This window comes from Saccostrea cucullata, unplaced genomic scaffold, assembly GCF_032062105.1.
Source record: "Saccostrea cucullata isolate Sc308-1 unplaced genomic scaffold, CSIRO_AGI_Scuc_v1 ctg15610, whole genome shotgun sequence".
NCBI lineage: Eukaryota > Metazoa > Mollusca > Bivalvia > Ostreida > Ostreidae > Saccostrea > Saccostrea cuccullata.
In genome coordinates this window covers 1-14,049 of record NW_026918007.1, presented here as the reverse complement: position 1 = coordinate 14,049, position 14,049 = coordinate 1, and the positions used below count along the sequence as shown (strand labels likewise).

Below are 14,049 nucleotides of genomic sequence, written 5' to 3'. Positions count from 1 at the left end.
TAACGGAAAATGTTGAGTAACAGGAGATGTTTAAATAAATTCAAATGAACAATCTTTCAGTGAAACGCTCACTTTTTGTTATCAGAGATTAATGTAATGTAAAAACAAGAAAGATTTACAAATCAGCAACTATACATGCATGAAGACCTTGTCAATGCCGTGAATTTTGGATTAAATATAAACGAATCATCATGGCGATATGGATGCCATACATAATTCACAAATAACATTTTTTTTAAGAGAAGGACGATAGTCAAAGACTGTGGAAATTTAATAAGAAACTGGAAAGTAGATAGAAACATTGTTACAGTGATGGAAATGTTTGCAGATGAGAGTAAGTTTAAGATGAAATTTTAATAATTTAATTATTGTTAACCAGTTAAATTTTTCGAGGAATTGATATTAAATGTAAGTTATATAGCTCTATTTTGCTTATATTATTTGGAAATTTGAAACGAGTAATTTATCAACCATAACAATAAATTATTACTTTGTTGATTATTTTTAAAAAATGAATAAAAGCAGTATTATGAAAGCTAAACTTACCAAAATTCTCAAACCCCGTGTTTTCTACTTTATCTGTTAAAAGTAAACAGAGGAAAATATTGTTTATAATTTATAAACTCAAAAACACTACGTACGTGCAACAAACAATAATTATTAAAGACAAAAAGATTGATAAAGGCGATTAAATGTTAAAAAAAAACTTCTCAGAATTTAATGATAATCTGTATTCAGTTTGCAACTGATGACTTACGTTTCAGTTTCTGTATTTCTTGGGTGTTTTCCTCTACATTTGAGACCAGCGACTCTGATTTGAAAAAAAGCTATGCTTAAGTTGACTTGCATTTTAAGGTCTTCATATTAAAAGTTTGACATTGATATTTTAACATTACATAATGTAGACGTACTTTTTTCCACTGGGTCATAATTCCGCAGAATCTCAATTTCTGTTGTATTCGCGTGTAGAAAATTACGCAGATTTCATTGACTGTCACTATATGCATTTGATTGATATTAAGTACGCTTGGACAAATTTCCGCGGAAAAATTATGACCGCGTACAAAGCCTAAAAAATTACCACGCGGGAAAAAGTACTTCTACAGTATATCTATATTAATGCTTTTCAATGCTTTTAACGTTTTCTGTTTTTCAGATATTATCTATCTTAATATAGATATGTAATTTTAGATTTCACATATGCAGACGATGTTCATATATGGACATGATTACAGAATTAAATCTCCCTCGCTATTTCATTATAATTATGATATACATTTGGATGCAAAACAGATGGAGCTACTATACGTTTCACATTATGAAAAAATTATTCACATACTCTTAAAACGTTTGTTTTCATAAGGATTACGAATTAAGGTACGATGGAGGAGACCATTTTAATGATATTATCTTGATTCAAGTTATTTTTCTCCTCGAAAAGGTAAGTCATGCCCTAATAGGAGGAATTTTCTTCATGAACGCAAATAATAAACCACCAACGATATTTACGATATACACTAGACAAAATTGCTAACGCACCACAAGTTAATTTTTATTTGTGAATTGGACATTTGCCAAATCTGTACTAGTGTATATAATATGCCATTATATCCAAAACAGTGGGATTGACAAATGCATTGGTATCATGAAAAGACCCTTCAATGACCCTCTTGTTTGAAAAGCAATTTCCAGCTGCTCACAGCGTACCATTTTTGCCCAGATATAAAATTCTTGATCAATATAGGTGGTTTGTGAGGTTGCCAGGTGATTCTCATGTAGCCTAGTAATCATCCGTTGCCTTAATGTCCATAGCAAATCCATTCACATTTCGGTTGACTGTTTTTTTAAAACAATTTTCAACTTATGGTATATTACTAACTTAAAGTCGTGGCTTTTTGTAGTAAACATTTTTTTATGTTTGATAATCTATTTACAACAGATTTTCAAGAGTGAAAATCATACAGTATTAATGTTTTCATTTTTTACAGACTTCTCTAAAGGACCCTCTCACACTGTAATAACTGTGTTTAGCATTTAAACACTTCCATGACGTGTTTAGATCTAAACAAGTATAGAAATATGTTTAACAACTAAACACTTATGTCTAAACATGTTTTATATCTAAACGTGTTTAGAAATTAAACACGTTCTGCAGTAAAATCTTCCCGGAAATGACACAAAATATGTTAATTTGAGCGGCGATTGAAACAGAGAAAATCACAAAAGGTTTAAGGGACGTATCAAGGAGAGAAACTGACAACCCAACGGATAACCATGAAGAAATATTGAAAATCATTTGAAAGGCATCTTTTTACTACAATATATTAAAGGTATATTTTCGCTTTATTAAGATTTGCATTATTAAACCACGATGAGTAACGTAAACAGTGCTTTGAGGTCGTTTATTATGTGTTTATAGAATTGAAGGAGAAGAGTGTATATTGAACTTCATTAGAAATAACTGTTTTAATTTAAGTTAGTATAGTTTCAATGCAACTTGAAAAAAAGATGTCATCTTCAAACTGGATATTTTTAAGTGGTGCTGTATTGAAATCTAAAATAAACTGTGGATGTAATGAGCCACCTTAAATCTGTCTTCTTTCTTACAGGTTATGTGTGTAGTCCGGATTGAACTCAAAGCATGCATGTATCAAAGTACCTTCTTCAAATTGTTGTTCCATGATCAACACTAAGAAATGTATATTTATTGAGTGTATTGGATTACCTCTAATTCGACAATGCTCGACGGATTTGAATATATGTACCCAAAATCATCAATTTGTGATTATCCTTGTGCATTTAAAATGGATTACTTTTCGGCAGTTACTGATGGATATTATATCATGTGGTGCTATGTAATGCTGTAGGATTGGTGAAAGTTAATCAAGTTTGACATTTTGATGACTGACATATGGAACACTCTGCAACCGATTGAAACTGTAATAAATCATATAAAAATTATTATATCAAATAAATATTTGATAATTTTAATTGAAATATCTTTAATAAAGCATTATTACAAAGATTAAAGAAAGTGTTGATATAAAATTGCTATTTTTTTTTTGTTTCTGTTGCTCATCTCTGCGTTATAGATATAATGTATGTCATGCTGAATGAACTTATACAGATCAAAATATTAAATTTGTGTAAAACATCACACAGGTGTAAAGTATCTACATGTACATATCTAAACAATCAGAGGTCTTATGATGAATAATTTATATCGGTTAATATTTTGACATTTTTGACAATAATCATGATAATATTATGTGTATCAAGTAATATGCACTTTGTGACAAAATTTACAAATGTCTATATTTTTTTTTAAGCCACACTTGTTTTATTATGTGAAATATAGATATGTCTAATTTCTAATCACACAATAAAGAAGAGGTGTTTAAATTCAAACACTTTTCTTAGCACTTTTTGTCACCTTCCTCTTTATATGTTTAATTCCTAAACATGTATTATTATACCTCATTATAAATATTCTACACAAGGCGTTATCTGATTGGTTCTAGGTTATCACGTGATCGGGCCGTAAAACTTCATATATCCCGTCGTCGGCACGCTTTTCATCATATTCCACCTCTTCGGAGTACCTAGTGAATTTTCCCGCAATATAGGTCTCGTTCGTTGAACGAAAACTCCCGAGAGTAGTAGACGTCACAATAGCCTGGTTTACGTCACAAAACTGATGACAATGTGATGACCAAAGGGTTTTATAGTAACTTTACGTTAACAATGAAAGTGAATTTGAAAGCGGTGCCGAATTTGAAAGTTTAAGTTTATTTCAAAGGCTTTACTTGTTTCGGTATAATAAACAATTCATTGCATGAATGTTCGGGAAACATGAAGACTTATTCAGCCAAGAAATATCATATTCCCCTCGGGGAATATGATTTTCTTGGCTGAATAAGTCTTCATATTTCCCTCACTATCATGCAATAAATGTATAATATTTCTAAACAAACGAAAAAGTGTTTAGTTCTAAACACATTTCTCGCAGTGCACCTTCAGACAAGATACTGTCTGCATTAGCAAGTTCTTCTTGGGCCAAACGCCTCATACGGTGTAACTTATTTTCTGAGTTTCTAATTAGTTCAAATGTAAAAACACAAATAAAAAGAAACAAATGAATATTTTTCTTCAAAAATGGAACATATCTTATTTTTCTATGAATTGATCTTACTTTAGTAAACATTGTTAGTAGTTATTTATATGGTTTGACATTAATATACCTCATTTTTTGTTAAAGTGACATATCTACTGGTATATATCAAATACATCATAAAAAAGATTTTAAAAGTAAAATATTAATTCTATTAGGTGGGGCTCAGCAATTTGGTCTAGTGTATATTTCTAAGAACTAGTTATATTCTTTCTTGTTTTTTAAATGATTGCGTGCAATGTAAGAGATAGACATTATTTTGAATTGAAACAAAATAATTCAATTTCAGTTGTAACATGTACTAGTAATTTGATTGGGTTAAATATTTAACCAATTTTGTTTAACATAACTTGCCTACATCACTATGATTTAGGTCAAAAAGGTATTACTCCGGTTTACGTTACTTTTTAAATATTCTTAATTCAAGGAAGTTCTAAACACTAACAGAAACTATTTTTTAGACTCAGAGAAAAATATGCATATTAAGACTTTTTATCTCATAAATTATGAAATTAACGGTAAATAACAACTACTTTAATCTTAAGCTAAGGGCAGATCACTCTAACTGCATAAAGTTACCCAATAAAACCCAATAAGTAGAGCTCTTTAATGTGCAGTGTTTAGAGCGTCCTTAAAGCCTTTTCTTTGAGAAAATATTTACTCATTGTCTACACTGAAATTAAATTATAAGGAATGAAGCTCATCAGTTTCAACTTATGTAATACGATATAACATAACAGTTTACACTTTTTATTAACCGCTTGGCGTATAACAAAAGTTGAAATAAGCGTATTCCTTAAATGTATAAACCAATATACTGTACCTAGTATTGCAAGCTGTTTTATCCATTTCATTTCCTGTTCCGGGTCCATGTTGTCTGTTTTGATAAAGTCTACCGATTTCTGATGTTTTGAAACGCCAAAATAAATATCAACATCTTCAGCAATTTTGCGAATGTTCATAAACTCAGTCTGGAAATCGGCATCGGGTATACCTATAACAACAGCATGTCCATAGTGTTTGTTTCTGAGTAGTCTTATACGCTCCATATTTGCCGATACACTTCTGTCTGTAGGGTCAGGATCATTACCCCAACCTTGACTGTGTGCAGGTAGGTTAGTCACATTACGCAGGAGAGTATAAAGTAAGGATATATCCATATCAGAATAATCTCCCGCATAGTTTTGGGAAGATGGCGGAAAAATCAAATCGTTTTGTGATTTATTGAGCGGATTCCTCTTCTCTGACTTCTTCCAGCTTTTAACTTTCTTGGATAGATCATTTGCAGGCACCTCATTAAGGAGCACATCTCTCATGATGTCAGCACAGGGCCCCAAAATCAGTCGGGAGATCCGTGCTAAGTTTGTTGTCTGTGGTGTAGAGGCGTACTTTGAACAAGACATGACCTGGATTCCTTACTGTTGTATTTTACTTTTATTATGTTTCCGATAGCTGCATATCTCTTTCTTAATTCCTTGTCTTTGAAAAACTCAATGTAGAAAGGGTTTATGAAAAGCGAAAAAGTCCTTTTGTCTGAAAGAAAGAGAAATTAGTTACATACAGTACCGACCAGGATCAACCTGACACCCAAGCAATCCGAGAAAGCAATGCTCTGGGACTCTTGTATGACTGCCCTGGGACCGCTAAGGGACTGCTCTGGGACCGCTGTGGGACTGCTATAGAAAGCAGCCCAGCTGTCCCTTAGACTGCTCTCTGGAACTGCTTTGTTCATTCATGTCTGAAAGAGCTTTGGGGTGATACGATAGCTCCGCTGCCTAATGTACTTTAATTTGCAGACTCCCTGTTCTTCTGGTTACTTGCAGCAGAGAAGAGTGTAAACTAGTAACAAAACAAGAGTTTCTTACAATCTTATAACAAGTAGAAATTACATGTGTTATAGTTAATTGATATTTACACAAATTAAGGTAGGTTTCTACTCACACAAAACATATCGTATATTTAAAAAATTATGAAATTTTCACGTGCACAGAATCAGGAAGACAATATTACTAAGCGATGGTTTCAGTTAGATTACTTTTGACCTTTTTAGAGTCAAGGTTAAATTAATTTGACATTATAAAAAAATAAAACTTGGTAAAGAGCTACGGTCATGTTATGCATAAAATAGTTCTGTAGATATTCTTATTTGTTGATTAACAAGAAACAACTGATGTTCCATTTGAAACATGAAAATAAAAAGAAAAATATAACAGAGACTTGGTGCTTTCATTTCCTATTAGAAATTTCTCCTAAAAGTCTAGGTCTTGGAAAACTGGCTCTTGAAATTGCAATGTTCTTGAATTTTTAAGGTAAATAGGTACATTTAAATACTTTCAATGAAGATAAAAATATGAGCGCACTCTCTGATTTAAAAATTAAAACATGTCTTTTAATCCTCATAAACAATTCTACAATTTAGTCGCATCCTTAGAATTAGAGGTTTCGTTCTACATTAAATATCGTAAATAACTGAAAACGTTGGCCATTTTTGGAAGCGTTTTTCCAGCATATGAGGCACATTTCGTGACGTCATATGATATTTTCTATCCAGAAAATTACGTCATGTTTTAAAGATAAACAAACACCAAGATTTAAGTGTTTAACAATGCATTGTTAACTAAAACAAAGCAGTTTCAGTTTTTCAGAAATGCACACGGCCAAAAAAGGCATAAGTGAACCTTGTTCTTAACAAAAATTGTAAAAAGCCCCAATACTTAAGAAAAAGCCTTTCGAGTATCCCAAAAGTATGGAAAATGGCTTTACTCTATAATGATTAAATCTATTCAAAGTTAATTCTGGTGGATAATAATCAATTAAAATTAAAATTTTCCGTATAAAAATATGGGAACCAGAATCAATACAGAAAAAAGAAATTGAATTATAAATAAATAAGATAATTGTGATTACAAATTAAATAGTCATGCTCAGTGTAATTCATCTATGTATATGTGAAAGCTTTCTTTCTTCAATAAATATTATTTGTTTCTATATGCGTACTGTTCATAACTGTAAATGACCGTCGCATTGTAAGGAATACATATATTTATAAAAGTTATGGTAAAACACGTGTTTTTGTTATGTATGCAGATTAAGTCCATCGGTAAGAGATTGATTGGTTGTTCCTTTGTTTACGGGTGAATAGGTTGAATCCGTGCTACGCATGATTCAGTCACGTATAAGGTAGCTTTTCGGGTATTTTAAGTCATTCGAAGCTCGATGCGACATTGCAACAGACTAATCTCCCCCACCCACCCACCCTTCCAGTATCGATATTTCGTAGATGTTCGTATTAATGTTGACTTATCGCTTATTTGAATCTTTTTCTTTGTAGAATGATATGGATTTCAGAAGTTAACTAAAGACTGTGTTTTGTATACTGTATACACTTCATTAAAGTCTGTTGCACTCGCGCATGCGAGCTCATCCTATTTAAAGTGTTTTTGAGTTTATTTATAAATAATTTATGTTCGTTTGAACTGGTGAATTTAGAACATAATGGCATATATACAACCTAAAATAAATTTCAGCTGCCTTCTATAGTTCCATTTTTTATTGGAACTCTCATTTTGAGTTAATCATAACTGACTGGACTGATCTGAGACTACTTTCACCCATTCTCAATATAAGGGCTCAAATAATGTCGCCTCATTTTCATTTAAAAGAAATACCACTGATGTAATTTTTAAATCAACATTATAAATAGTCATATAACAATAAATAAGAATTCATATAATTTTCGATCTGAAAGGGTACTTTAGGAGTTCCAAATTCAAATATAGTAGCCTATTTGAAATATACTTTACTGTCGCCGAGGCAAATATTATTCTGAATCCCGTCAGTGTTATATATAGTTTTGATTGTCAAGTAAAAAAATTCTGATAAGTTAAACCTTGTATCATATATATTTCTTTTCATAACAATAAATACATTTTCTTTGTGATAATAAATAATTTTTATTGTGCAATGTCCCTGTCGCTTAATTCTATTTCAACCACATTACAAGCAAACACAAAGATTATACACCTGATAGTTTTGTTCTCCTTTATTTATTGATGGGTTAAATTTGAAATTTCAAAGGATTAATTACTCCTACTTAGATAATGTAACATGAAAATGAACAATTTGAGCAACTTTTATAAATATGATTACGGAATGAAAGACATTTTCAATCGTAGAGATAAGAAAGAAATGTACGTTACCTATATTCTTCCATTAAGAATATATATTAAGTAGAAAATATGAGACGACTCTGAATAAGCAACCCCTTGTATCCTGTAAACTGGCAAAGACGTTTTGCTTAACACAATTAAAAATTATTTTTTACATGAAAAGTGATCATTTGAAATGTACGTTACTGAAATGTACGTTACCATGAAATTCGAATTAAGTGAATCTCGCACGAATTTTCATGTATTCTCATACTTTCACACACTCGAATGTGTACACAAAGGAAAGTTTCAAAGGTTGGAGGTCGGCTAAATCCAAAAATTAATGAAAAGGAACGTTTCTGCTTAGGAAAAAAAATATATTAAGGTCAATTATATGTAATATAATTTTGATACCTGGTATATATTTCTGAATACGAAACCTGTATGATGCATTTCTTATGATATGCAAGTTCAAATAGTATCAATATATTGCGTGTCTAACGTACGCTTGTGGAAGAGAATTGATTTTTATATTTGAAATGTACGTTACGTATGGTAACGTACATTTCACGTATTTCAAACTTACATTTTTTTTTTAATTTAGTCAATGAATTGCGTTTAAACGAGCGAAACAAAATTATCGTTACAATCCATTTGACAACTGGCCACATAATCCATCTAAATGCACCCCCAATCCTCGTCAATGTTTTAGACTGTTACCACATGCAAGAAAATTTATTTTTAAGTGTTTTAAATTCATCTTTGGCAACCTTTTTGCCGTTTGTTTACTTTTAATGTGCGACTTTTCGTTAATATTAATTTAATAGTTGTTGATAATTTATATAATTAATTAAAACAATGTATGCAAGGCTTATAATTGGTAAAAAAAAAACAAAAAAAAAAGAAAGAAAGAAAAAGAAACAAAACAAATAACCCAGAACACAAGACGGTAACGTACATTTCAAATACTGAAAGGCACACAATACTCAGTTTTGTTTGAATCATTGCATTTTGGGTTATATTTTTCCAGATCTGCTGAAAAGCACGTATGTTTGTGATTTGAAAAACGATGTTGCAACATACTAAATGAAATTCTTAACAAACTGTCGATGGATATATCGGAATAGATTTATGTTAAGTTTCAATGACCAAACACGAACATTTGTTAGATCATTGCAAAATACGTCTGACTCTTATATTTTTTGTCTGTACCCTTGCACAAGGTAGAAGTAACTAGGCTACGACCTGTGTCAATTTCAGCGAAACAGCACAAAAGAATGGTAATGAACTGAGGTGGAGGGGACTCCCAATAATATGTAAAATGAACGTTACCGAAGTGACGTGACATTCATGTAGTTGATGACAAATAACCTCGTTTGTTACATTATGATTTCTTATATTAATGCCTTAAAACGCTTCATTGAAATGATTTTTATGTCAATAATTGCTTTTTTTCAATATTTTCTTATTACTAATTTACATATTATTACAAGCTTGAAATGTACGTTACCTACTCATATTCTGAGGCAATCGTGTCTTTATAGTGGTGATTGTGACATATAACACAATGTGATTACATAGAGAATCTTTTTGGAATTAAACTGAAACAAAACGATGAATTTTTGGATGAATTTTAAGCTTTTTATTGAACAGAAATTTATCTTGAAATGTACGTTACATTTACGTAGATTTCTAAATCGGCATGGATATATGTTAAAAAAGACAGTAACTACAAAATAGAATTTTACTACATGTACATGTTAGGTTCCAGTATCTATAGAAAATGACAAGATTCCAAACTGATCGCTCTTAACAAAACAGAGAGAGGAATTGAAAGCATATATTTAAAAAAATGTTTTTATACATCTGGATCAAAAAGTAACCTTTGTTTTTTGAAAGGAAAAATCAAACGCACGTTCGTATGTCGAGAAAATCTGTTGCTGACAGAGTTGGTAGGATGTGCTGGTGTTAAGATGAGATATTCCAATTGTTATTTGAATGACTACATTTTTTTTACATATCTTTTTGGACATTGAAGAAAGAGTAACGTACATTTCAAGCTACATTTCTGAATAAAATCACCCTCTTCTTTATCGTCTTGTCATTATTCAATGTATTATAATTTGATGAAAAAAACTGGAAACAAAATCTTCAGATACTTTCTTTTAAAGGTAATTGATAGAAAAATTGTTATCTTGAACTTCATTTTTTAAAAAATCAGAGAGGCATTTGTGCCCTTATTGAGAATGGGTGTTTGTTGGGTACTGGTCGGTACAGTATTTATTTAGCATTCATAAAACCATTGAGAGTTAGTTAATTTGGTTTTATTTTTTGTACATAATATCACTATTTGATCTATTGTCACAGTATAAGTTTTAAAGATTTCATTGCTTTTATAAAAAAAATTATAGGATGGAAATCATAGTAAACATCACATCGATTGCAATATTTTGAGAACTTAGATTATTATATGCGTCTAAAATCCTCTCCACTTTTTACAATGAGCCATAAATATCCAAAATAAATTTTAAAGGAACATTGAATTTGCATACGTACATAGTTATTGATAGCCAACAATCATAAGTGTGGAAAATGAAGTAAAGTTGATGTTCTATTTTTTTTATAAACATACAAAGATTGGCAACGAACTCGGAAAGAATACATAAGCAACGAAAACATTTAATTGCAATCACAATATAGTATTTTTTCGGTATTTCAGCTAACGCAAATACAAACTTTGGTTGAAATAAAAATATTCAACAATCTCACGAGTGTCAAAAAAACTTCTACGAAATACATAGCATAGCATGCATGCACAAGAGGAAAAAATAAAACCATCTTGTCCTCCTATTTTTTTTGGTCAAATGCTGACTGACGTTTTTCATACCAATTGTTATGCCATTATTTACACACGGGATTGTCGACTGATTTTTCCATTATTTCCCAACCATAACAAGTATCACACGGCGGATGTGTCCGGTCGGCAGGGCATGGTCACTCCTCCATGGCACCTGATCCTACCTATGATGTTCTGGAGGTCCGTGTTTGCTTTGCTCATATTTTGTATTGTTTTATTGACTTTGCGTTTGAGCACTCTTTAGTTAAAACTAAGTTTTTTTATATTTCAGTGCCATTTAAAATATTTGCTTAAAAATTGCAGTTGTGTATATAATTTGAAATCAAACATAAGGTGAAAGTTTTATTTCATTTTCAAAATTATAGCGAAAGTTATATTGTTTTGAAATTTTGACTTAAATCTGTTGTCAGTTTATGGCCTTGACCCTAGTCGTTATCTCCATATATTTCACATTCACACAATTTTTATTTATTAGAGGACATTTACCCCATTTTCGTTAAAAGTGTTCTTTAAAGTTTGTTCATAAACGAACATATATTTTGCTTTATAAAAATTATTAAAATATCAAACACTGATTGATCAAGTATGAATGCATGCAATATCTTAGAGGAGTTATTTTGACATTCATGAGATTGAAGACCCACTCTACTATAAAGTAAATTTTTTTACCTATATCTGCAAATTTGCTTTTTTACATAACAGAATTCATATCTTTCCGACAATATTAAATCACCAGTTATTCCAAGCCATATCACAACAAAATTCAATACCTAAACACTTCCTTCCCTTTATCATGCAACACCCTTGTCTGTATTCAGATTTTCTTTATGTGAAAAAAAACATTGACACTGTGGTACTTGTATTCTAAATATAATATCATTGAACCGTGGAAATAAAGATTGAAGCAATGCAAAAGATACTTAATAAGCCCGAAATTTGTTCTAAAGGAAGAATCTTGTACCTTGCTGGATAAATATACAAGGACGTTCAAAAATTACGACGACTTGTTGCACAGAAGAAACTATTTGACGACATACTTGGGCAAAATATCACACATTATATTAAAGAAACTTTACTTAATATATATTCTTTAAAATTTCATATCAAAATACCGTAAATTGAAATCAATTTTGGGTGATATAACAGAACATAATATTAAGTCATGGTGCAGTTAAACCTACATTTCACGGGCTTCATAAAAAAGTGTGAGCTTTTATTTCATCAACATTTTCCCTGAGAGTTCGATGCTGTACAGTTTAAGTTACCTTTTCTACTGAGCATTAACATCCACATACATGTACCATTTCGTGTCAATAGCTTATTCTTTTTTGCTTCTGTAAGACTGCACGATGTTTATCAATTGATGGCATGCTAACATTCTTTACATGAATGCAACATATTTTTGTATTCTATTTAATATTTTCTGATTACCTCGCAGCCAATTAAGGATATAGAAAAAGATACGGGGCCTATTTTTTTCGGGAAATATTTAAAATGACCTAACACAAAAATATCAGTACTCCAAATTACAAAAAAATAAAATGATTTGCTATTTTAAACAGTTACAATGTAGATAGCTTTCGACTACATTAAAACTTACTATCACTCTTAAAATATCGATTTATTAGGACCATTCCAGTGCGATTTTATAAATTTGCATAGAAATACCACAGTACTTTATCACTTATTTAGGTAATTAATGAGAAGTGCTATGACGTTAGTACTGTTAAGTCCAACACAGCATGATAACAATGCAGCTGTGAATGTGACCTTATACATGTATCTACATTTTATACAATAAAAAAGCATTTTGTTATCAAATGAAATATTATTTGCAGATATGTAAGTGACCATTGCCTTAGATGCTATGTCTGTTTTACGTTTTTATATATATATATATATATATATATATATATATATATATATATATCCTCATTTTGTCCTTATTAAGAGAAACAGTACTGTCGTATTTCTATGCAGATTAATTAGAGCGTAGTGGAAGGGTCCTAATAATTCGATATTTTGCAAGTTCACACACTTAACGGATAATGCCAATCTTTTACACATAAACTAAAGAAGTATTAACTACCGGTACTTTAAAAATGCTGCGAACCTGATGAAATGTATTATAGGTTCGCATCATTTTTCATAAACTACACAGAGATGAAAAGAATTATCAGTTAAATCACACTTAGATCCTGAACTTTGTAATGCCTTTGTAATATTGCAATTCGTAGACTTATAACATCAAACTTGAAAGTTGATAAGAAAAAAAGCATCTGTATAATTGTCTTGAACATGTAGAACTGAATCATATTTTGTTTGTCCGATATAAATAAACACCTGAAAAGAATCAGACTTCCTTGTAAAGATTTTTTTATATCAATTTGAGTTATTCGACAGTATTTTAATTCCGCCGCTTGACTGTACTGCGATTCTAATTTAAGAGATCCGTGTCGCTGTGCTCTATTTTTAAAGAGCACAGCGACACTTTTAAAGTTATATAATCGTTATCGTCAAATCTCACTTTTCCATTCATTGCTTCTTCTGAATTTGTTTTTTTTCCTCCATACAGTAAAACACTAAACCTAATTCCTATGGAACAAGTAAAATACTAAAAGTTTTAGAATGAGTTCAGAAAATGATTTTGGTCGGCTATAATTCTCTCCAAAGTGTTTGAACATTTTGATTTCAATTAAAGCGTTAAGTAAACTACATTCTGTCTGATTTTTATTAAAAAAACTATTTGTTAAACACAGAAAAAATATAACGAGAAGTATGTCTAGAAAAGAATATCAAAAGCATACTCACATGTACTTTTTCCCCTAAAATGTTTGATGTTGAATTAATTCTCCGTTAACATAAAGCAGTTT

At 30.8% G+C, this 14,049-nt stretch overlaps 1 protein-coding gene across 1 annotated transcript; it reads right to left on the bottom strand.

Annotated features, from left to right (window-relative positions):
* Positions 1 to 546: 546 nt before the first annotated feature.
* LOC134231661 (uncharacterized) lies at positions 547 to 5,630 on the bottom strand (the record flags this gene model as incomplete). Its single annotated transcript, XM_062713670.1, has 3 exons — positions 4,995 to 5,630; positions 758 to 811; positions 547 to 579 (listed from the first exon to the last, which is right to left on the bottom strand). Coding segments are annotated over exons 1-3 (667 nt in total), but the record flags the coding sequence as incomplete, so codon positions are not given.
* Positions 5,631 to 14,049: the final 8,419 nt, after the last annotated feature.